Source organism: Gavia stellata, chromosome 1 (assembly GCF_030936135.1).
Source record: "Gavia stellata isolate bGavSte3 chromosome 1, bGavSte3.hap2, whole genome shotgun sequence".
In the NCBI taxonomy this organism is placed as follows: domain Eukaryota; kingdom Metazoa; phylum Chordata; class Aves; order Gaviiformes; family Gaviidae; genus Gavia; species Gavia stellata.
In genome coordinates, this window is record NC_082594.1 from 3,997,164 (window position 1) to 4,021,591 (window position 24,428).

At 47.7% G+C, this 24,428-nt stretch overlaps 1 protein-coding gene across 5 annotated transcripts in view; it reads left to right on the forward strand.

The window, feature by feature from the left end:
• The window catches only part of MYO7A (myosin VIIA), a 61,765-nt gene that overhangs the window by 18,885 nt on the left and 18,452 nt on the right, over positions 1 to 24,428 (forward strand). For 3 of the 5 annotated variants that reach the window (XM_009810077.2, XM_059826873.1, XM_059826853.1), the window contains 13 exons: positions 7,548 to 7,685; positions 11,376 to 11,534; positions 11,882 to 11,974; positions 13,353 to 13,447; positions 14,610 to 14,694; positions 15,589 to 15,807; positions 15,976 to 16,083; positions 16,619 to 16,828; positions 17,665 to 17,868; positions 18,711 to 18,887; positions 20,654 to 20,743; positions 22,019 to 22,146; positions 23,499 to 23,625. In XM_009810077.2, the coding sequence (XP_009808379.2) occupies positions 7,548 to 7,685; positions 11,376 to 11,534; positions 11,882 to 11,974; positions 13,353 to 13,447; positions 14,610 to 14,694; positions 15,589 to 15,807; positions 15,976 to 16,083; positions 16,619 to 16,828; positions 17,665 to 17,868; positions 18,711 to 18,887; positions 20,654 to 20,743; positions 22,019 to 22,146; positions 23,499 to 23,625 (1,833 nt within the window). Of the gene's footprint in view, positions 1 to 2,284; positions 2,342 to 7,547; positions 7,686 to 11,375; positions 11,535 to 11,881; positions 11,975 to 13,352; positions 13,448 to 14,609; positions 14,695 to 15,588; positions 15,808 to 15,975; positions 16,084 to 16,618; positions 16,829 to 17,664; positions 17,869 to 18,710; positions 18,888 to 20,653; positions 20,912 to 22,018; positions 22,147 to 23,498; positions 23,626 to 24,428 lie in introns of all 5 variants that reach the window. The other 2 variants (XM_059826860.1, XM_059826844.1) reach the window with 2 other exon arrangements.

The window sequence follows — 24,428 nt, forward strand, 5'->3', positions numbered from 1 at the left end:
AGCCTAGGGACTGCAGATGGTGCGGGGATAAAATTTTCCAAAGCAACTAATTTTTTTGTAAGTTGGAATCCTATTTCCAAATGCCAGCCAATGCCTCTGGGGGACTTAGGGACTTTCAGGAGCGCCAAACAGATTTAAGTGCTGAATTCCTTTGGCTGCTAAGGGGAGGAAATGTTTAAATTCCCAAGCAATTTCTTTAAATAGGCTACAGACACTTTTGCAAGCCTTGTTCATATCCTTTAGCCACTCAGTTTTGCTCCTGCTGAAATGAATGACTTCATTAGGAATAAGATAAGGTTTATCAGCCCCAATTAAGCTACCAGTTGGCATGATGCTCCCGATGGGTTCAGAGCTATCCCCAGATGTGGATACTCCTGCTGAACTAGACGCTACCTCCCTTAGCAGCAGTACTGCCATTTACTTTGCTTTTTATTGCTTATTCCTCACTGCTTTTTATTTTCGGTGCAAGCTTTGCAGTCCACCTTGGAAATGATTTCTTGCCTCTTTGGGCAGAGCAGAGATGCACTCTGGGGAATCGATGAGAGGGAGCTCTCAGGTTTACACAGTCATGCAGATTTCTTCACGGGGACAGCTGCCAAGCATCTTTAAAAGATACTGGAAGTATATAATAGCAAAATCGAGATGCCTACCTGGGCATTGTCTAGGACCTGAGAACTGAGACCTTTTAAAACATCAGAGCACTTTTTTTTGAGATAAACCCTTTCTTTTATAATGCCATTAAACATCTTCAGAATTTGTCCTGAGTGGTGGTCCCTGTGCTTTGATACTTTAATGATCTCTGCTTTTCTCATTTGAATGAGAGGTTTGTAACCTGGCTGGCATGGAACTGGAAGAGAAGCAAACATTGCGTACCAGCTCCCTTAGTCATGCACAACGTTAATGTGAACTGAGAGAGCACAAACCCCGTAAACACCACGCAAACAAAACTGCTCGGACAAGCAGCATCCAACATGGGGCTGAGATGATTTTGCCACTCCTTTCCATCAAAATTCAGTAATCTTTGCAGCTTCTTTCTTAAAACACATTCCCCAAAAGAAGGAGCAGGGGAGCATGGGTCATGGGGATTGACTGCAAGTAGCAAAGAGCTGGGGCAAAGGCTCTTCTTGGAAATGTGCACACGTTCTCTGAGCATCAGTGAGACAACCCGTGGAGAAACCTTCCAGAGACACTCAAGCTGGGTCAATCAAACATAACATCTTCCCTTAAAAAGAGACAAGTGGCTGCTCTGCTAAGGGCTAAATCAAATAATGGGGCTTTTTGCTCAACAGCTTCTAACCTGTGGTCCTCAGGGACTTATCGATGAGTTTGTAGGATTTTGTGAGTCAGTGAAAAGCAAGTCCACATCTGCTTTACATTCAGTCTTTCAGATGGGATCCTTATATGCCAGAAACTTGAGAAAGCCACAGACCAGAGAAGTCTGAAAACCAGTCGAGAGTGTATATTTCAATATTGTAGTAACAGTTTGGTCCCTGAAAGACCTAGTATTTGTGCAGAACAAAACCTGTGTGGTGAACTGGGTATTGTTGGAGCACACGGGGCTGTGAAGCCTGATTTATGCATGCCCATCACAGAGGAGTTCTATCTGCATGTGTTTGCTGAATCGGAACATTGCTTTGAGCCGTGCCAGGTGAAATGATGGATTCAGTGGGGATTGTACAGCGTTCCTCTGAGGAATCAGCCGGTATGGTCTGACAGTGCTGTTTGCTCAAGGAACAGGTAGAAGGAGCAGTGGAGGATGGAAATAGGTGAAGGGAAAAACAAATAGGAAATTTGGGGATTTTCCTCTTGGCAAAAATTTCAATTCTATAGAAAAGGTCTGATTTTTTGGATTAAAATTAGGAAGGAAGGGAGGGATTCCTTTAGAATTTTTGTGAATATTTGTTGTTTCCCCGGCATCTTCCCAACCACTGTGTATTGAGAGCACCCATCACAGGAGAGCAAGGATGTGTGAGGGAGAAGAGTGGGGATGGCTGAAACTGGAGGGATAAAGAGTGAGGTTAAGAGATGTAGAAGAGTTGTTTCAAGAGGCAAGAGCTGGACGGTGGCAATTCCTTCAGCTTCAGGGATGTGAACATGGAAACAAAGGGGAAAAGCCAGGGGGGGGAATGACAAAAGTCTAAGAATGCATTTTGTTCGTTGAGATATTGTAACAGCTGGACCTCCAAGACTAACAACGTCAGGCTCCCGTTTCGGTTATTCCTCCTTTTCACTATTTGCTCTTCTCTGTCTCTGTTTTGTTTTTTTTCACCTGTGCTTCATGTAGTTTCTCTGTGGCTATGCATCCAGCACATTTGGCCAGTCGCCCACACCCACACCAAAGGTAAACTGAATACATGAGTTCCTCTGTTGTATATTCACGTTTCCTTGGCAAGGATTGTGCTTTGCTCTTGTCGGTTTATTCCTCCTCCTGCACTCTCTATAGAGGATCCATTTCAAGTGACTGATGTGACGGAGAGCATTTTTACAGCTTATTGAATAGATACAGGTGTATGACTGTGTCATTCATTTCTAGGATTCAACTCAGAAGTGCTTTGCAATGATGGGAATTTGGTTTGGATAAAATCAGAACCAGCCTAAGCCAAACTTTTGAGGATTTTTTCTGATATTTTAATCATTTTAATTAACTTCAGATGGACCATCTGTGGGATTTGGTTGTTGTTTATCATGGTGCCACCATTGACTTCAGTGGGACATTATTGCTCCATGCAACTGCAAATCTGGCCATGTTTTGCCCTTTTTGGGACAGGAGGCTGACATTTCATATGCGAAGAGAGACTCCTGGATTGCATTTCTGGGTCACTTGGAAATGCCATTATGCTCAGAGGAGTTTTAGGTCTTGTTCAGGGAAGAGCTCAAATCCAAGCCTTCAAAGACACAGTTAATATTGAACCTTGCCAAGATCATCCAAACAGGCTCTTGGCACATTTTTTAGGTCTTTTCTGTTGCATCTCATCTCCTGACTGGTTCTGATGGCTTCCCAAACCTTTCTTGCTAGACGTTTGGTCATAGGGTAGCATACTGTGTGCTAAAGGTTTTGTGACGTTAGCTTTGCGACTCTGCTCACGTTTCTATGACAATCTTTTGATAGCCAGAGGATTATGTTAGAGATGGACCTGACTTTCAAAATTCAGATCCTTGCATGGGCTGAATTTCAACCCTTCTTACCTTTGCAGTGTCTTGGATGTTTTGACTTGGAATTCCAATGAGGGGGATCTGACCCAAAATGACCCAAAGCCATTCATTCCAGAGCTGGACTCCTTCCCCTCCGTATCATGAGTGCAAATTGTTTGAATTGCAACATCTCATTGGGCCCTGCTCTAGAGTTGTAGCAATGCCACATACCAAAAAAAAAATCCTTCCTGAGTTAGGATATGGTGGTATTAAGTCCAGGAGAGGACCGTTGTGCAAAATCTGTCAGAAATGCTCAAGCCACTCTTTTTCTCTGAAGACAACAGGAGATACAGGGAAATGGGAGACATAACACTGACGATTTTTTTGAATTTTTCTCTTGTTATAGTTGTTCTTATAATACAGCCTCGTGTTTTGTAGGTTTTCTAATGAATAATAATTGATTGCATTTGTTAGGCAATGAGGCAAGGGTGGAACAGCCAAGCCAAAAAAGATTTTCCAAGTATATCAACATCAATAAGTTTTATAAAATGGGGGTTAGTTCAAAATAGTAATACTCGTCACTGTTACGTAGCCCATGTCAACTTTGCATCTGAAGGCACTTTCCAGACTGCACAGCCTTTAGGAGAGAGACTGTCTCTTCACTATATGCCACCGCAGAACCTGCTGTGAAGGAGCCTCAACTTTGGGTGGTCACCTGTGGCCACCCCAGTGATATTTCAAATAACAAAATAACAAACAACAAACATCATTTTTCTCAGACTTCAGAAAAAAGGCTGATAAACAGCATGTCGTGATGGCATGGCCCAATTTAGTGACCTTCTCATCCTAAAGAGATGGAAGGACGGTCCTTTGCCCAGAACCTTTCCCCAAAGTATTGCTGGTGGTATATGCTTCTCTCTCCTTCCCTAACTCACCTTAAGGAATTAAACTTTCTGCATTTCTACTGAAGCAGGTCACTGTCTCCCCGGCAGACTTAGTATTGAGCACGGCAATCCCGGTGCCCCATGCAGCCTTCTCCTTGAAGTGGGAGGAGAAGGTGCAGAGGGGCAGCAGGAGTAACTCCTACCATTTCTAGCTCAGTGACATTTCTCCTTGTCCTTGCTCTTCTCCTTGCTTCTGTTTACTTGGTTTGCATGTTACAAAGATAAAAACCTGGTGATTGCCCTAGCTGGAGCTCTGGGTCTGTGTTAAGACCACCCTCCTTAACATAACTTTGTGTCCACCTTAACCCACTGAACCCACAGGGCGCGGATAGGCTGAACTGCTTGTTGCTTTCTCAGCCCTGGACACATGATAAGTACCTAAATGTGTCCAAGACACCAAAGGAAGGAGTCTGAATAGTTCCCTAGAGATTTTACAGCTTCACAGAGGTGCTAGGAAATGTTCTGATGCTCCAGCTGTGCCACTGGGGATCTCACGCTGGGGGAACATCCTCTTGTGTCCTGCTGCTGATGTTCTGCTTTGTACTTTTGTCTTTATGTTACTGCAAACAGCCACACACATCTCTGCACCTCTAAAGCCAGACTGGCTTGAGGTGGCAGAAAGAGGTGGCACTGAATTGGGTCTGAGTGTCATGCTTGTCTGCACAGCTTTCTGAGCTTCTCTTTTGAGATGGTGCTTCTCTGTAAATCACGTATTTCTCTTCTTTTTCTTGTTTTTCTCTTCTTTTTCCTTTGACGCTGAGCACAGGCTGAGTGGTTACTCAGTGCCCCAGTCTGGGCTACAGCACCCGTGAATCCTGCTTGTCCTTCCCCATGATGCACAGTTCACGTCCTCCTGTGTGCTAGACTCTGTATGGACACCAGTGAAGAGATAGTCTGTGTCCCAAAGATGCTACAGTCTCAGAGTTTGAAAGCTAAGACATGTCTGGCCAGGAGAAAAGAAGAATGTGTTCAGATCTTTCAGCTTCAGGCTAAGGGGACTGCATCTGTTTTGAGCTAAAAAATGCTCCTCCTCTGCAGTAAAACCTGTATTTTCAGTGCCTTGCTAGACTGTGTTGGCAGGCTGCTCCACTCGCTATTTTTTTTTTATGCTGTTTTGTTGGAATAAAAGGGGAGAGGTGTGATTCTCCCCACACTGGTGTTGAGGTGAGGCAGGAGGAACCACGATGACTTCAACGCACTCGCCTGAGCTTTCGTTGTGTAGCTGAGAGGCTGGATAGTGCCTGTGTGGCTGGTGCCCATCTTTGAGAGGGGTCTGTGCACAAATGTCAGGCCCAGGAAGCACGTGAATGGCTGGGATGGTGCAGTCTTGACAGGAGGAGCCCAGACCCCTCTGACAATTTGGACAGGAAGATAAGCTGCTTTATGGCCACTGTCCCTTCCCTCCAGTCCCTCCCAGCAAAAAGCTCTCGGGTGTAAGGATAGAGATGGCACCACTGCTTTTTAACAGAGCTGGATGCATGCAAGGAAGAAATGCAAGGCATCAGCAACCTAGAGAGGCAGGTCTTGCTGTCTGGGAGCAAATCACTCATGCATTCCCTTGTAGACCCTTGTACAAAGTCTTGCACCCTTCCTACAACTATGGCTGAAAAATGACCTCTCCCAGCCAAGCCCAAATTGACAAACCTCGCTAACATGCAGTTGTTTCCAACTTCCAGCCCTACTCCTGCATCTGTTGCTGCTTCTAACCCCTATGGCTATCCTTTCGCATTGCACAGAGGTGACCACTTGCACATAATTAGCAAAGAGATAAGAAAACAATAATCAAAGCTAGCCAAACCAGGATTCTTGCTGAAACAGCCCATTCCTCATCAAATCTGTGACAGAATGTGAGCACCAAACTCTACAGTGCTCTGCAGGTAGCAGCTGCATCCATCAATTACTCTAGATTTGTTAACAGTTTGTCCTTTGGGGGAGGATTTTGCTGGGAGAGATCACTGATAGCCCCCCCGCTCTTCTCTACAAGCAGGCCAGGTTTTTCTGGTGTGTGCATGAGCTGGGTTTTCTCTTGTTTGAATTCCATAACGACTTTGTGTTTGTGCTGATTGGGTTTGCCTCGACATCATATCCAATCTGAGGTGTGCAAATTCCCTGCCCATGGCAGGGGGGTTGGACTAGATGATCTTTGAAGGTCCCTTCCAACCCAAACTATTCTGTGATTCTACGAAATTTCTCAGTTTTGGGGGGTGGGGGTGTTATCTGACAGGTTATTAGCGCTATACGATGAAGCGCATGTAAAGATTTTAGCAAAAGTAGAAATAAAACTCACCACCTTGCAAAACATAGCAGCAAGGCCATTGCAAATGGGGACTTTGTGACTCTACGCATGGCTTGACCACCTGCAAAGAAGAGGATGTTTGGAGGAAATGTGCATTAAAATCCTGCCAGAATCCTCCCTTTGGGAAATCCCTGGCCATTGGGTCATATCACAGTTTGCCCTGTTTTTGATTCGGGGGGAGTTGCATCCTGGTGCCCAACTCTTCCTCCAACCCACCAGCAGCACCTGCTGCCCCACAAAGGTTCCCTGAACACCAGACCCTACAAGACACACAGCACCACTGTGACTGATGTGTTTTGAGCTCAGGTAATAGCGATTGCCACATAAAATGAGCTGTGAGCTTCATTAAGTTTGGAGCTGGTATATCAAGGTTCTCCCAGGACAGGGAGAAGGGGCTATTAAGGGAAAGATCTCCATTCTGCTTTAGAAACACTTGCCCCAAACTGGAGATTGGATTATTGATTTAACCAAGGCAGCTAAAACAAGAAAAATACTCAAAATCATCCTGATTCACCCGAAATAGCCACTTCATTTGGTCTAGTTAATATCCTTTTCCAAACACAACTCAAATCTTCCTTGTAGTACAGGCTGAGGAAATAGAACTTACCAGTGGTTTCTGGATCTGTTGCAGAGTCACCCTGCAGTGAACATGTCCCTGGCTTCTTTTTCACCCTACATGGGTCTCTGGTCCTACACCCCAGGGAGCCCGAGAGTCCCAGCCTGACATGAGGAACCATGTCAGTGGGGTTGGCATGACGGTGCTGTGATGCATGGGGACAGAGAAGCCCAAGCCATTCCCAAGGAGCATCCCTGGGCAAATACATCACCCCAAGCTGCAATGCAGAGATTTTTGATGGCCCAGAAGGGGCTGTTTGCTCTCATGGGCAGATCTTCCTCGTGTCTCTATGTAGGGCAGTCGGGGTTGCCAGTCACACAGGGAGGTTTTAGCAGGAGAAATTAAATTATGGCACTTTTCCTCCCTGGGTAGAGGCATATGGAGCGGGTTGACAGAGTCCAGCCATTGCAAGCTTGCCGGCACTGCCCTGCCCCTCTCCTGCTGCAACGCTCAACCACCTCTGGCCCTGCTCCCGCGGGAGGTTCCCGGGGACGTGGCTGGAGGGGAAAGGCACTGTTATCCTTTCATTTCCTGAGCCCGCTCCGCTGCGGTTTTGCAGGGAGCGGAGACGAGGAAGCGCTCGCCGACGCTCAGCAGCCAGTTCAAGCGGTCCCTGGAGCTGTTGATGAGGACTCTCAGCGTGTGCCAGCCCTTTTTTGTCCGCTGCATCAAGCCCAATGAGTACAAGAAGCCCATGGTAAGTCCTGCTTTTCTCTCCTGGTTTCTTTTCGTACAGGACTGCTCGCAGGGTCACTCTGCCCTGGAGCTAATGGCAAAACTCCTTTGGGAGTCTGTGGAGCCAGGATTGACGCTGAGTACTTAGAAAAACCAACGCACAGCCCTTTCTGCAAGCAAGAGAGTCGCCAAAGGGTTGGCAAAATCGAGCACTTGCCTTTCGATCCAACAGCACCCCAAAACTTTTTGCAGAGGGGAGCTCCTGCCCCTGCCTTTCTTCCCAGGGGCAACCTCAAGGAATTCACCCTGCGGCCCTTTCTCCTATAGGAAATGCCTCTGAATTTCCATAGGGGGTAGGCACCTCCCTACCAGAGACTTAGGGCCCTGGGTTTAGCCCTATGGCAGGGTTCAATATGTCCTAAAAGGGATCCCCTTCCCATGGGGTTTTCTACAAAATCTTTGCTTCTGAGGGATCTCACCCAGTTTCACCCCCCTTAGATCCTTTCAATTGCTTTTCTTGTACCAATTGTGAAAGCACAGTTCTAAGAGCAGAGAAAAAAGAGGCAATGTAACACAGGAAAGGCAAGAGGAATTACTTGGCTCTGATTCCCAGGGAGTTGCTTCAAAAGCAGCGAACACTCTGGGGACAAACTTTAAGGAGCAAATGAAAGGGAAGGAGACGGCTGTAAATCCCTTTGACCACAAACTGCTCATGGAGGGGACTCCGAGCTTTGCAGCGCAGGGTAGGCGATAAGGTGGGTGCTGAACACCCCAATCCCACTGTAAGCACCTTGCAGTATTGGACCCTGGTGCTGTTAGCAATCACTGTTAGCTGCTCACCACTCTTAAAGTGATACTGCTTGGGGAGGGAGAGCTTTATTTAATAATAATTTCAGCTATTTGTTTCTGTGCATCATTTTGCCCACGCCTTTGCACTTCAGTAGCGGTTAATCTAGCCAGAGTTGGAGCTTTATCTAAAGTCAGTGTCTGCAAGCAAAGCTCAACTGAGTGCAAAAAAGCGTAAAATGCTGAATTTCAGAGCTTTTACGTATAAGCAGCGTTTGTTTGAAACTTACTTTTGCGGTTCAGTGAACCTAATATGATGCAGGGCAAAAGGTTTGGTGGCTCTCTCAGAGCAGTTTTCTGTGCCCTTATCCTGGTTTTGGTGAGCGTAAAAAGGCACCTAATAGCATGTTAATGGGATTCTTCAGGTTAATATTTAACAATACGTCTGCTCTGAGATTATCATCTGAGCTGAGATCAAAACAAGACCTTCTTTAAGAATATGGGTGATGAGAAATAGATGTACATCCTGAACTGTTTTTAACAAATTATTCCCAATGCCCTAACTTTGAGCTGCTTTGATGCCTGGAAGTCTGCAATTGAGTCTGGCATTTTGTCCCCTGCGTAACAAGTCTATATTTCATCAGCTCTTGCAAGCACTAAGCCAGAAGTCTCTGTCCAACCCATTTATTTACAAAACTTTCAGGGGGGTATAGAAAAAGCTGTAAGCTTAAAAGAATCAGACAAAGAGAAATTAATCTCCCCATTAAAGTAATGAGCGGATGAGCTAACACTGAATCAGGGACTGTAGTGCTATAAGATATGAAATGTGATTTCTTGCTAAATTTATTTTTGGCCTTGGTTTAATAATACAAAGGAGGAAAAAAAATCCCAGATAATGGTACACAGAGCTTGCAGGGTAACTGCAAAAGAGAACATTTTTCTGGGAGTTCATTGCTGTCCCTGGCTTTGAAGGAAAGGGTACTGATAGTGATAGGAAATGGGATAGTGGGAAGTGAAAGGTCAGTGGAAAGTCCTGACTGTTTGTTACTTTATGTTATTTTAAAACTTTGCTTCCTTCTAAAATGTGCTTTGGGGTGGGGGTGGGGGGGGAAATTGTTTGCATCAGGATGCTGGTTGGAGGACTCTGGGTCTCTACATCGTCCCATGCTGCTGTTTCTGAGCGTTGCTCTGTTGTTCTGGTTAGTCCAAGAGAAATGCATGGGATGAATTAGGTAACAAGCCATGAAAAGAAAGCCAAAACTGTTGCCAGCAGTCCATGTCTCATCAGGCCCTGATGCCAGGAGCACATAGTTGCCCGTATGTGCAATGAACTAGCCCTGCAAACTCTGGAGGGTTTTTTGCAAGCCCACAACTGCTCACATACCCTTCTGCTTCATAGCAGGGGGAGGCAGAGGAACATACACCTCTTTCCTCTGCACCTTTCTTGTCCCCACTCCCAACACCCTCTTTAGATAAGGACAGCATGAGACCAAACCTGGATGATGCTATTTTCTGCCTTTTCCCCACTGATCCATTGCCTTCTCCTGCGATTAGGATCCGTCTCACTTCACTCCAGCCCTTTCATGGCTAAGTGGCTGCTACGAGCTAGTCAAAAAGCTCCCTCCAGGGATGGGGAGATGGGTGCATCCATAGGGCAGATCCTCCTGTCCCAGGAGATGCGTCTGAGATACAGGGATATCTGAGATACAGGTACATGCCCATTTCTCCTCCCTCACTTCAGGGAGAGCCTAGGTGATTACATGTTAGATGCTCCCATCTGTGCATGCACAGATGCTCACAGTTTAGACAGCTGAAGGGAGGGCAGATGAATAATACTGTGGCAGTAACTCTTTAGCCCAGGCTGGGATTTACTGTCCTGACTTTCTGTGGTGTGCCAGCAGCACACCACGTCTGCCTTTATTTTACACTTGGGTTGAACGCTTTTTGGATGCTCCCAGCAGACAACCCTGCAAGAGGGTGCTCTCAGGGGCTCCAGGATGCTCCTCAATGGACTAAAGCATGGCAGAGATTTTCCTGAGCCTCCCTTTGCTTCAGCAGACCTGCCCATCTAGCAGCACTGTGTGTTATCCCACCTGAGGCACCCAAAGCAAGGGAGAGCAGCCAGGTTTATTAGCAAATGTCTGCAAGGACTGGGTTACCTTTGTCTGCTGTCTGGTCTTGAAACTGTCCGTTGCTTGTCAGGAGCAGCCACGGATGCTGGTCTGAGACTTATCCTTTCCCTAAAACCTTCAGCTGGTCTCAGTTCCGATCTGTTCATTTTAAGCTCCTCGGACGCCCTCCTGGGTACAGGGTGGTTTGATCATAACAGACTTATCTCAGAGCCTCGGCATCTCCAAGACTGCACTCTTCCTTTGGGTGACTTCAGGGTGTCACCTACCCTAAGATCAACTGGTGTAGGCACCCTAAGACCTTTGAGTGTCTGAGCCTTCGCTGATATGGTCCTCTGCTTCCTCTGCCTGCAAAGCGGTACTGCCCTGCCTGTACAGGAGTGCTGTGATCATGCCGGTAAAGCTCAGAGCAGCGGTCAAAAGTTAATGACCATGAGCAGTCATTGCAAGGCTGACTGTATGGTTTGACCCCTGTAGGTGCAACATAGCTGCCCATTTTCCCAAGGTGATGTTCACCGTTGCATTGTGCTCTCCAGTTCTCTCAGTCCTTTGTGTAACGTGTAGGACACATCCAATCTTGCAAGCGGGAATTAAAGAAATGGAGTGAATCAAACACACTCAGCAGTTCATAGGATCAGGCCCATGACAACCAACAGCCCTACAGCCTTGGGTTCACCAAGCGAAGGATTTGGGTGGATGCCTGACTTGCTTGCCCCACACATCTTCAGAGTCCCCACTCTCCTATAGCCAATCCAGGCCAAGATGTGCAATCAAACCATGTCCCATAACCTCCCCAGCTGTTTGACCGGGAGCTGTGCGTCCGTCAGCTGAGGTACTCAGGGATGATGGAGACCATCCGGATCCGCCGAGCTGGCTACCCCATTCGCTACACGTTTGTGGAGTTCGTGGACCGGTACCGGGTGCTCATGCCTGGGGTGAAGCCGGCATACAAGCAGGTGAGCATCTTCTTCCACGCGTAACGATTGCTCTCTGCTAGGCTCTCCAGATATATTTATGGGGTGTGCAATCCTCTCCAAAAGCAGTTATGCAACATTTGATCCCCAGATGTTACAGTGGTTCTCTGGGATTTTCAAGTGAAGGAAAAATGGTTACAGGGCTGGCAGGGACAGGTAGCTATATTCATCCTGACCTTCTCACTCACCTTATATGTGGTGACAGTAAAGCCCTGGGAACCTCATTAGCAGAAAACTGATGGAATTGGGACTAGAAAAGGTCCCCACTGGGCTTGGGATGAGCAATGGGTGAGGCTGGTCCTGGTGAATCCCATCCCCTCTCCTACCAGGGCGACCTGCGTGGGACGTGCCAGCGCATTGCCGAAGCAGTGCTCGGGAAGGATGATGACTGGCAGATTGGCAAGACAAAGATATTCCTGAAGGTAGGTGGCTCTCCACATCCCCCCTGCCATCTGGGACCCTTGCCTGTGAAGGGATCTCGTACCATTCCCTTTCCATCATAAGACATGACCCATTCCAATGGTCTCTGGGCTGGCATGGCAGTGCATAGAACCTGGGCCAAGGCAGGATATTTGGGGCTGGTTTAGGAAGCGGCGGGCAGGAGCAAGTCCTGACACTGCCAGCACTGATGCACGCACATACCCATACGGACGCAGAAATAGTCACATGCAGCGCCCAGCCTTTTCCCTCCCGGGCTGAGCCGCTCAACCTCATCTCCTGCCTTCACCCCAAAAGCACAGCAGCAGGAGGGATGTCCATGCAGAGCCCTGCGGAGAGAAGAACCGAGAGCACAACAGGCTCTCTTTGCTTTCAGCACATCCTTGCGCAACCCAAGACGTGCCTACAGCCTCCCTTTCCGCATTGGTCCAGATGGCACAGAGCAGCCCAACGTTGCAGGTCCCATGCAGCCCCATTTGCACTCATCTCTCCTTACAAACCCTTTCCTGTGTTGCTCTGGGAAGATGAGGCTGAGCTGGCCAGGAACCAGGCTGGCAGCAAACGCTTCTCTCGAGCAAAAATCTCATTGGTTAAACCCCGACTGCTTATATCTAAATTCACCCCCAACCCCATCGGCAGCACAAACACCCCCATGTCTTCCCTAGAAGCTGTTCCCACTAGTTGCTCTTTCCAGAGGCTGTTATCAAGATCTCACAGCTGTCAGGGCAGGAAACGGAGAAATTGGGAGGCCCCGAGGGGCCATGTGAGGTCAAGCAAAGCAGGAAACATGTAGAGCTGCCTCCGCTGCACCCAGCACAGCAGGGCTCAGCATGCCGCAACCGGGAAAGAAAGCTGAGTTACAAACAGCATGGGAGGAATCAATAGAAAGCTTGGACTGGTGCATCTGAAAGCCTCAGGGCAAGGACATTCAATGTTTCGGGGAGCTATTTTGTCCTTAGAGTGCAGAGGCATTGCAGCCTTGGCTGGACGGAGCGATGGGACCCAGGCAGCCTGGAGTTTGTTCCCAAACCTCTCCAGTGCTCCTGGGAGCTGCTCCCATGGCTGACAGCACTAGCAAGGAGCTCTGCATGGAAGAGCAATGTAATTTGGTTTCTTTCAGGCTATAAAGTATTGCATATGCAACTTCTGAACGCTCTGGTTCGTTTGGGAATGAAGGCAGTAGATCACTGAGATTTATGTTAGGATTTCCCCAGTGAGTAGGTTGGGTGGTACTTGGGATGTAAAATGTCCCAAGAGTTTATTTTGGACATCTCTGGGGAAGAGTCTCATACCACCCCTCCTGCCACATGTCAGGCAGATGGAGAGCTTGAGACATGGGTACTGTGTTGCTTCCTCCCACAGGACCACCACGACATGCTGCTGGAGATTGAGAGAGACAAGGCCATCACGGACAAAGTCATCCTCATCCAGAAGGTGGTCCGCGGGTTTAAAGACAGGTAGGTGTGAGCCCCACTGCCAGATAGGAGGTGGGCTATGTGGGATGCTTCACCCAGCAAGCAGCTCCTGGAGGATGCATCACCTAGTGCTCATCTGACCTGTCCTGTCTGCAGCTGGGGAGAGGGGAGCCCTCACGTGTTGGTACTCAGGTGCAGCAAGTATTGGAGGAAAACAGTAGAGGAAACAAGAGGAAAACTGTTATCTGCCTCAAATATGGACTGAATAGGACCTTCTGTCCCTGTTCAGTGCTGTCTTCAGGGGAGCTGACGTTTGCTATGACAATGCAGCAGTGGGACCCTGAGTCTGCTGAAGCCAACATTAAGCCTCCAGTCTATGGGGATCCCCACAAGACTGCAATGGGACCACTGGGTCATCCACAGTGACTAACATTGCTCTCCCCAAAGCCCAAGGGTTTCAGGACTCTTGCCTTTGCAACCTAGTTGCCAGACTTGGGAGCGCAGGTAGTCCTTGGGGAGCACATGGCACAGTTGTGGAAGAAGAGGGGGAGCCACAGCCAAGGACAAGTTTCACCCACAGAGGAGGGACAGTTCTTGGGGCTTTGTGCTCTTTGACTGTCCGAGCCATGACTGCAACTCAGGTTGTGCCTTAGGCTTTGCAGAAAGGGCACATGCTAAATAACTCAGCAATCTTTCCCACAGTAATCCTTGCGAGACCCCCCAAGCTCTTCCAACACAGTTGTCTCCAAGGTGTCCACAGGTAGAATAAGGCCAGGCTAGGAAGGATGGGAGGAGCAGGCAGGCGTAGCAGGGTTGTGTTGCTGAAGTTTGTTCTTGATCATTTGGATGAGACTGAATCCATTCTCAGGTGCTAGAATTGAAGTGGGGAGAGCAGGCGGGGAAGAGCTTGCAGATGCAAGAGGAGGGTGTAGGGTGGGGGGAAGGAGGGGACCATTCTCAGCATCTCCTGCTCTGCCCATTTCCATAACCTGGCAGAATCTGCCTGCAGAGACGTATCAGAGAGAGCTCCTACAGATCTTTTTATGAAAGCAAGGAGAGCTGGGGCAGGAGACTTTTTCAGGCCAAAAATGCAGTGTTTACTCTACCTGGCTGCTCAGTTTCAAATCTCCAAAGAATGAGGCCCAGGAGATGATGAGAACCTGCGGCCAAACCGCAGAGGCAAGTGATTGAAATGCCTTTGCAGGTCCAATTTCCTGAAAGTGAGAAATTCAGTCCTGATGATTCAGAGATACTGGCGTGGATATAACTGCAGGAAGAACTATGGTGCTGTAAGTACGGGGGTGCTTCCTCACACCTCTGCCTTCCTACCTCTTTCAGCTGGGACATACATAAGAGTTTCCTGGCTCAAAATGCCCCACTGAGTGTAGGAGGGGGTGGGGCTGGCTTTTATTAATTGGAGCGATGAATGGAGGTTTGCTTTTGCTGCTTTGCTTTCTCAATGAAGAGAGCACCTGACCACCTTCTAGCTGTCCTTTTCCCTGTGAGTTAGATGTCCATTGCACCAACTAGTCACTTGGTTTTTTAAAAATCTTCCCCTAGTTTCCATGTGACCAAAAACTCAAGAGCAGCTTCCTCTGAAGAACAGACTCCACCTCCAGGTCTGACCATAGCTGGGTTTCTCCTCAATCCAGTCCATGGCCCTTTTCTCTCCCTGTCCCAGCTGGCTCTGACCCAACAGCAGGTCATTTGGGAAGTGTGTTGGGGTCTAAAGTGTCTCAATATCATCCTCCAAGCCTGCAACTTGATAGAAATAACCACTTCCAGGCTGGTGAGGATGCTGCTTCCTGCCATGAAACAGCACCTTGGCTATCAGGCAGGAGGTCTGCAGATGCTGGACCTCCATGGAAGCAACCTTCATGGCTTGTGGTTGCCTTGAGATGACCAACCAGACCTCCTGAGGCCTCTCAAGGGCGGAAACTCTGTATGACTCAGTGGGGAAGAAACTGTCTTTGTCGTTGCTGGGCTTGAATCAGTGGAGCAGCCGGAGGGCTTCATTTCTCCACCCTCTTGGAGAACCTCCCTCCCAAAGGCTTGTCCTGGTGGGGGCTGATTTCAGTGGCTCTTATTTACAGCCGTGCAAGAAGGAGATTAGCGATGGAAATCTGCTTATGGTGGGTGAGCCCCTGGGTGGTGGGGTGGTTTCATCCTGCTCCCTCTTGCAGATGCGGATCGGCTTCCTGAGACTGCAGGCTCTCTACCGATCCCGCAAGCTCCACAAGCAGTACCACATGGCTCGCCGGCGGATCATCGAGTTTCAGGCACGATGCCGGGGCTACCTGGTCCGTAGGGCTTTCCGCCACCGCCTCTGGGCTGTCCTCACCATCCAGGCATACGCCCGGGGCATGATCGCCCGAAGGCTGTATAAGCGCCTCCGGGGGGAAGTAAGTACCACGGAGGAGAGGTCGGTCATGGGAAATGGAGGTGGGGAGAGGGGAAGTAAACATGCTTCTGCATCACGTGCTCATGGGATTGGTTTTTAAAGAGCAAAAAAGAATTTAAAAAAATAAGTAGATGCCTGTTCAGAATGGCTCTTGTGTTTATTCCCCCAGTATCATCGACGCCTGGAAGCAGAGAAACTTCGGCTGGCGGAAGAGGAACGACTCCGAAAGGAGATGAGTGCCAAGAAAGCCAAAGAGGAAGCAGAAAAGAAGCACCAAGTATGCAGGGACTGATGGCTTTCTGGGGTTCTGTCTCTTTTCCAGGGACTGGTTTTGCTCCTTTGAGGGGAATGCCAGAAATATCTAAGGGATTTCTGCCCTGCTTGAGCAGTTTGTATTTAATTCACTAAAGTACTCTGTGCCCTAACTAGTTTGAAGCTGCTCCAGAATTTCTGATATGCTGCACAGGAATGCCAGAGATTACAGTTATTATTCACTTGCTTTTGCTATTGTATAAAGGCTGAAGGGGGAACTGGGACACTCTGGTGTGTGTGCATACATGGTTGTTGTATAAAAGAAAAAAATGAGAGTCTCTGTGCATGGACCAAACCCCCTAAACAGGCACTAAGGAAGGAGAAAATGCTATTGTTTTGTCCTTCTGAAGTTAGGAAACTGAGGCATGGACACGTCACTGATTTGTTCCAAGTCACGATGCTGGTATAGTGCCCCAAGCACCGGGCAGTCTGCCTTTCTAAAGCAGAATTTAGTGCCAGCTTTTTGGAGGGAGAAGTTGATTGTACTTGTGCTCTTGCAGGTACGTCTGGCCCAGCTGGCGCTGGAAGATGCAGAGAGAGAAGTAAAGGAGAAGGAGGAAGCACGTCGGAAGAAAGAGCTCTTAGAAAAAATGGAGAAAGCTCGCAATGAGCCAGTGAACGACTCGGAAATGGTGGACAAAATGTTTGGATTCCTGGGGACAACCTCCTCCCTGCCTGGCCAGGAAGGACAGGCACCGAATGGCTTCGAGGTACTGGAGACATACACGAACTTGACTATCCCATGAAAGGCTTTAGCAACACATTAATGAATCAGGGGAGAGTACAGCAATACAAAAGTGGGTCTCTGAAGGTTTCCTTCAAGACCAGGCTCTTCTGTGTGGCCCCAGAGGGTTACCGCGCTGTGGCTGGGGACAGGCAGGGAGTCCGCAGGCTTTCTCTGGGGCTACCGAACGGAGGAGAGCAGTATCACTATAAGATCAGATATAAGATTGATAGGACAAGAGGAAATGGCCTCAAGTTGCACCAGGGGCGGTTCAGGCTGGATATTAGGAAAAATTTCTTTACTGAGAGAGTGGTGAAGCACTGGAAGAGGCTGCCCAGGGAGGTGGTGGAGTCACCATCACTGGAGGTGTTCAAGGAACGTGTGGATGAGGCATTGTGGGACATGGTTTAGTGGGCATGGTGGGGTTGGGGTGATGGTTGGACTTGATGATCTTACAGGTCTTTTCCAACATTAATGATTCTGTGATTTTGTGATCATTGAGGACTTGTGGCCTTTGAGATCTTTTCCTTCATGGTTCATCATGGCTCATGGCATTTAGCTCTTGGACACCCTTTCCCTATGCTAGGAGTGGGGACGTACTTGTTGCTTTTCCTACTGCTCTGGAGACATTCCTGGGCACAGGCATGTCCTTCAGGACTTGGGCTTTGCATGGGCTCTGGAGTTATATTTCATGGTTTTCCCTCCAGCTGGGTTATCCTTTTGGGAATGGAAATCAGATGAGCAGAAATGTCAGGCCCAAAGGGAAAGGCTAGTTCAGTATCCAAAGCCATGCTGAGTGCTTGACATGTCCTTCCCCATCAGGATCTTGAGCGAGCCCAGAAGGAGCTGGAGGAAGAGGACCTGGATGCAGCATTGCCTCTCCCTGAGGAAGAGGAAGAAGATCTCTCGGAGTACAAATTTGCCAAGTTTGCCGCCACATATTTTCAGGGCACGACAACACACACCTACATCCGCCGGCCTCTCAAGCAGCCTCTCTTATACCATGAAGACGAAGGAGACCAGTTGGTGAGGCAGGGGATGAAAAAGCTTGAGCAGGGCAGGGTGGGTTGGAGCAAGCCTGGGGAACCCTTCAGCCAAAGGGCACCAGCAGTTTCCCTTTGGGATACACTGGTGTGCTCGTGGTTCGGTGGAGACCACAGCCCTCATCTGCTGCACATGTGTCAGTAGACACTATCCCACCAGCCTGCTTTGAGCACTGACAAGACAAAAAGCATTAGAGGGATGTAGCATTTGAGGGGTGAGTCCATCTCTGTACCTTGATATTTCTGTTAAGACAATTAATGAAGTGCTCTGGGCTCAGGGTATGGATGATGAAAATTGCTGAGCAAGTACCGCTTGTAAAGCTGCTACTCGGCAGCTGGAAAACTTGCTGCTTACCTTGTCATATGCACCAGTGCAGAGCTAGCAGAGAAGAAACGCTTGTCCTATAGCCAGCAGTACAAGAGCAGAACTGTATTGAACCTGCATGGCTGTAATGAACATTACATTGGCCATGAACTTGCCTTCACTGTGGTTCTCCTTCCCCCCCCGCTACGGTGTGTGAGGAGCTGCCGGTCACTGCCTCTCTATAAGGTTGGCATCTCCTAGCCAAGAAGCAAACCCTTGTAGGGTGCACAAACACAGTCAGGACAGCATGAATTTGTGGTCCCAGCCACCAGCCTGCCCGGCTTGCTCAGGTGGGATGTATGCTGCAGGCAAAACTGTTATGTGTGACACAGGAAAGTGTTTTATCTCCTGCAGATGTCCAGAGAGACCACAGTGGTGATCCTGACGGATTCAGCATGGCTTGACCACCCCCTCCACTGCCCTGGTGCGAGCTAACGGAGTTAATCTTCCCTTTCAAATAGGCAGCACTTGCTGTATGGATCACTATCCTCCGTTTCATGGGAGACCTCCCTGAGCCGAAATATCATACAGCCATGAGTGATGGTGGCGAGAAGATACCAGTGATGACAAAAATCTATGAGACTCTTGGGAAAAAGACCTATAAGAAAGAACTGCAGGCTCTGCAGGGAGAAGGAGAGGTAACTGCTGTGGCTGTAAAAGAGACGCTATTATTAGGTGTTGGATATTGAAACACGTTGGAAAGAAATGACTTGTGGGGTTTGCTGCAGGCAATCGGTTTGTTGATTTTATTTGCAATTATGCTACGAAGGGAGAATTGACCATGTGTCACCTGTTGATCCTGTCCCTTCTTCACAAGGATAACTGAATGTCCTCCAGCAATAGAGTAAGAAAAGTGCCTTGATATCTTTCATGGGACTTTGATCTCTCTCCTCCTCCTTGTAGGGCAGAAATACATGGGGGGAACGCAATGTCCCGTGTCATCGGTTTCTCATTTGGGGATTTCTTTTTGATCTGCCCTGGGTCAGAAGAGACTAAATTAAAAATGTGCCCTTCACCTTGGAGCAGGAAGTAAGGAGTTACCAGGGAATTAAGCTGTGGAAATAAAAAAAAAATCCTTATTGCCTCCTCAGTGCATTCTGGGATGTCATTGGAGGACTTCATCTTAGGACTCCTCCCAGATAAGACATTGTTCTGTATAAATCGCTGTCCATAGCACTGACACGCTTTCGTTTTTGGCAATCGCTTTATTCAATAGGACAAGATATTGCCTGGTATTGGGATTTTTTAGGTGGCACTGTTGCATTTTCAAGAAGTTTTCTGTAGTATCATCTGGACAAGCCCCTGCATCATTTGCAGATGTAAATTAACAAACTTCCTAGTTTTTAGGACGATTATATCATTCAGCACTTTCAGTGAATTACCTGAGAAGGAGAGTAGCCTCATCTGGATCGTAATTCTGTAAAAATATGCACCAAGAATAACCTTTCATTCCTTCTACCTATCATTTCTTGCTTGTGAATTACAAAAAAAACATATTTTGGCCAATTGAGACATCAGGTAGTACAGAAGAGAAGGAAAATTTAAGATGTCATTTTTGTCTGTGGTTACATCTGCTCTGCAGAGAGCACAACGGTGCAGAGAGATGTCTGAGCTCACCCTGAGCATGATGAGGTGCAAATCCAGGTTTACAGTACCAGCTTGGCTTTATCATGACTATAAACCATCACAGCTGCAGGACTCAAAGTGCTGATCTGGTGTAAAGTCACAGTCTTTTCAAAGATGTTTAAATGGGGAGAGGTTAACTGGGTCAAAAAGTGAAGTGATTATCCATGCCATTTTAATCCCACAGCTGGCGTAAAGTCGGTATAAAAGTAGAAAGCCAACAGTAACTTCATGAATCGTAGTCAGTGCCTGGGTCTGTCCCACATCAAATTTATTCTTCTGGGAAATCTGCTACAGCACAAAGCTGGTTAACGGTGATGAAACCACAATGGGTAACTACCCGTCCATGAACCCCTGGCTAGATGACTTCCAGCTCACAAACCTGCCATGCAAATGGCTCATCTCAGAGAGTGGTCTTGCTCATCTCATTTTCAATGTAGGAACAAGCCTGAATGGAATACAGCAGGACTGGTTGGACCTAGATTGACTAGGAGTCAGCCATGTATTCAGCATAACTTTTTTCAGGCGTCCTCAATATGTAATTTTGATCTGGGGGAGGCTCATTTATTAGAGAGTATCTGCAAAATTCAGAGTCAGACCTGGGCTATCAGGGGGCACGGGAATATGGGTCCACACTTCTGGTTCCCACCAGCCTCTGAAATATCTCACTCTCTGCCCAGGGTCAATGGCCTTTTGCAGGAGCCCGGGGGAGGCAGGGAGAGCACGTACTCGGCAGGGCTCTGTGTCTCACCGCATTGCATCCACGGCTCTTGCTTTGCAGAGTACTCACATTGACGGGCACAAGAAGAACAGTGTGCGGCACAAACTGGTCTCCTTAACACTCAAGAAGAAATCCAAACTGACGGAGGAGGTGAGAGGAGACGCTTGGCCGCCTGGCAGCACAAGTGCCGTTGGATTGTCTGCAGCCCTCTCTGACTCTCTTCTGCTTTTCCCTAGACAACATAGAACCAGCCCTCCTCTGGGTTTGGCGCTACCTGTCTCTCTGCCTGAAAGATTTAAGGAGTGTTTAAGGGGAAAGGTTGGCTTCCCGTGTCTCCTTGAGTCATTCTGCACCTCGCGCCGGCCTCCCCTCGGCTCCCGTTCTCCATCCATCCAGCATCTTCCCTCCCCTCTTTCACAGCCCTCCATCCAGCTGCCGATACCTCCCACCACTCTGTGATGGTCTGAATGTTATCCCTGCTTTTAGCTTCCTGCCCTCCACCGTGGTGTAGGTAGCAGAGGTGGGGTCTCCGAAAGCGCTCACGCATCCTCTGCTCCTCTCCATTGCTAGGGGCAAAACTCCCCATGGAAGCAGCTAGCCCAAGCTGAGAGCTTTTGAAAATCCCATCCCAAAAGAGTGAGAAGCAATAAATCTGTTGGTTGGGGGGGATGAAAGCAATGCTAAGACATAGATTCAGTCTTCTTTTACACACTGCCTTGTCCACTTCCAGAGCAGACACCATCTCACCTGGCTGTAGCTGCCTGAGAGCGTGAAGATTGCTTTCTGAGATAGTCGCCCTCCGTCCCTTTAGGGTCAGTGGGGAGAAATAGGACCCAATCCAGCTTATCCTATGTGGTTCTAAACGCACTCTAGAAATGCCCGCCTTTCTCCAGTGGCCCTAAATGGAGACTGGGTTGACTACCTGAGACAGAGAGCTGGTAGGTGGATGAATGCCATCCTAGTTTTCACAAACAGCACCATGCTTATTTGCTTTTGGCTGCATCATTAGCATGGGGAATGGGTCCATTCTGTCAGTGGTTTAATATTTTTTTTAATACAACTGGGTTGAAGGGACAGGCCTTCCTTGGCAATAAGCTGGGGTTATTCCAAAGATCCTTGGTGGCCCTTTCCCAGCTGCAGGACCAGCTCAAGGCTGGGATGCAAGGGTGCCCATTGTAGAAACCCTGGGCAAAGACCAAGCAGGTGGGAGCATGACTAGTCAGGACCATTTTCAGCTTCACCCATATGTGACTAAAGCCAAGTCACACCCTCCCATCGCTGATAAAGTGCTAGATTGAAGAACTTCTGAGACCCCTCCTGGCTGGTGGAGGGGCTCACCTGGAGGAGCACCACACGTTTGGGGTGGGGGTGGGGGGGACATAGTGACTGGCTGTACTGAAAGAGAGCAATGTGTCTGGTTGGCAGGTGACAAAGAGGCTTCACGATGGTGAGTCCACGCTCCAGGGTAATAGCATGCTCGAAGATCGACCCACCTCCAACCTGGAGAAGCTCCATTTCATTATTGGTAATGGCATCCTCAGGCCAGCCTTAAGGTTAGAAATCAAGATAAAGGCATAAACATGCCATTCTTTTCATTCCTTCTTCCTTGAGCTATTCTTGACCCAAAGATTTTGCTATTGTATGCAACTTTACAAAGCTCTCATTATAGCATTTTTCTGGTTGTGTTGTATAATATGGGCTGGGCTGGATCATGTTCCTAACTGTCTATATCAGGCCTGATGGAAAGACCACGCAGAGGGATTCAAATGCTTCTGAAAGTGCTAGTGGCTACCGGATTGTTTCTTAACACTCACTTTGGCTGTTCACTACCCTTTGTTTTGTGTCTGACCATTTAGATCTCTTTTGTTTGTGTGAATATTTTTAATGGTATGCTAATGAAAACCTCAAACTCGTTTCAATTGCTAAATTAAGCATTCAAAAATTGGAAAGTGCCAAATTAAGGCCATCTGCACATCTTTGGTTTAACCCATTTGTGTGTCTGTGTGTTATAATACAGTCCTTGTTTATGTAGTCTCACGCTCTTTTCACTCACACCTATCTGTGCACTCCAGGAACAGAGTGGGCATCCTCATCTGATGACCAGCTTCTCTAATCTTCATTTTATCCTCCCAGTTCACCACGAAACCCTTAGCCTTACTTTTCTGCACAAAGTCTGCTCTGAAGGCAGACCTGGTAGTGTCCCATAGGCTTTCCCACGGGGTTTGTCAGTGTAACAGGTTGGCCAACATTTTTGTTGCCTCCTGTGTAGATGAGGAAGTACTGTTATCCCTCATTTTGCATGTAGAGAATGAAGATTAAAGTCAAAAGTGGACATTAAATCCCAAATTGAGATACCTGTCAATGTACATGCCTGTTTGGACTTAAGAGCTGGACAAACCTTGACCTCTGCTGGATCTGATAGTTCCCAACACTTCCACAAAGCAAATTCAGGTGTCTTGAGAGGAACAGCCAGCGAATGAAGACTCCCAGCTGATGGCCCTCTATGATAAAGTTAGTTTAGGAGAGTCTCTTGGCATTACTGGGAAATCTTTGTAAGAAGCCAGAATAGACTCCATCATCCAGAGGTGACATTGAGCTTCCTTGAACCTTGAGACTCCCTTTTGTTTTATCCTTCTTCAAGCAGTCTCGGTCAGCTGTGGGAAATCTCAGCTGAAGGACAGGGAAGACTCAGCAGACGTTACAGGACTGGTGACCGATGGCATTTTAGAAACACTGCAACGATGAGGGTGACCGACATTAAGGCAGTTAAATTAATATCCTTGTGATGCTAAAATGAACTTTTAACTATCAATCATATGCAGACACAGTCTGTCTCTCTCTCTCTCTGTTCATGCTGAAAACCACCAACTCGTTAACTCTAATGCTTTTTTCATTCCTATTACAGGGATGAAATCTATTGTCAAATCTGCAAGCAGCTGACTCAGAACCCATCCAAAAGCAGCCATGCCAGGGGTTGGATCCTGATGTCCCTCTGCGTGGGATGTTTTGCTCCTTCTGAGAAGTTTGTGAAGGTAAATTGTAGATGATATTTGTGTCATGAATTACGTCCAATACATCTTTTCCATCCATGGGACCAGTTTTTCTCTTGGGTTTCATAGTAGAGGGAATCCTGGTCTTCATCTTTGCCAGTAATGAAAATGACATAAAGTTCCTAAGAAAAGCGTGCGTGATCCCAAGTTCAATGTCAAAAGTGGATCAGATGAGTCACTCCTGAGAAGTGACTCTCTCTTTCCCGTGACTCTAAAGGAACTGTAGACAACCAGTTCAGATGATGCCTCCTGCACTGTAGATGTGTGAAGATGTGATTAAGTGGCTTCTGGCACGGAATTTGATTGTGGGAGGCTGCAAGTGGAATTTGCACACCCAGAACAGTCCACATTTTTCCCCTATTTCTCACATGCAAAGCTCTAGTCATCCATTCAAGCATCTACTGGCTTTGACAGTACGACCTCAGGCATGTAATCTAACAAAATTGGCAAGGAATAGTACCACACAGCTAATTATAAATATAACTTAATATAAAAAATTGCACATAGAAAGGGAAGGGTTTAATTTACCTGGAAGTATGTTTGCATAGTTGCTCTCTGCATGCTATAACTTGCCCCACCACGTGTCATACTGAAAATGTCCAACTCTAAACAGCCACATGAGAGATGACACGTAATGTATCTTCAGAAGCACTGTGGATCCGCAGGACTGAAGTCAGTGGGAGATGCTAAGTGGTTGACACTTTTGAAAATCAGGTTGTTCTCAAGGATTTTCTTTTTCTCTGGGCAAAGTTTTGTTGCCTAGGTTTGAACAGTCTGCTTTCCAA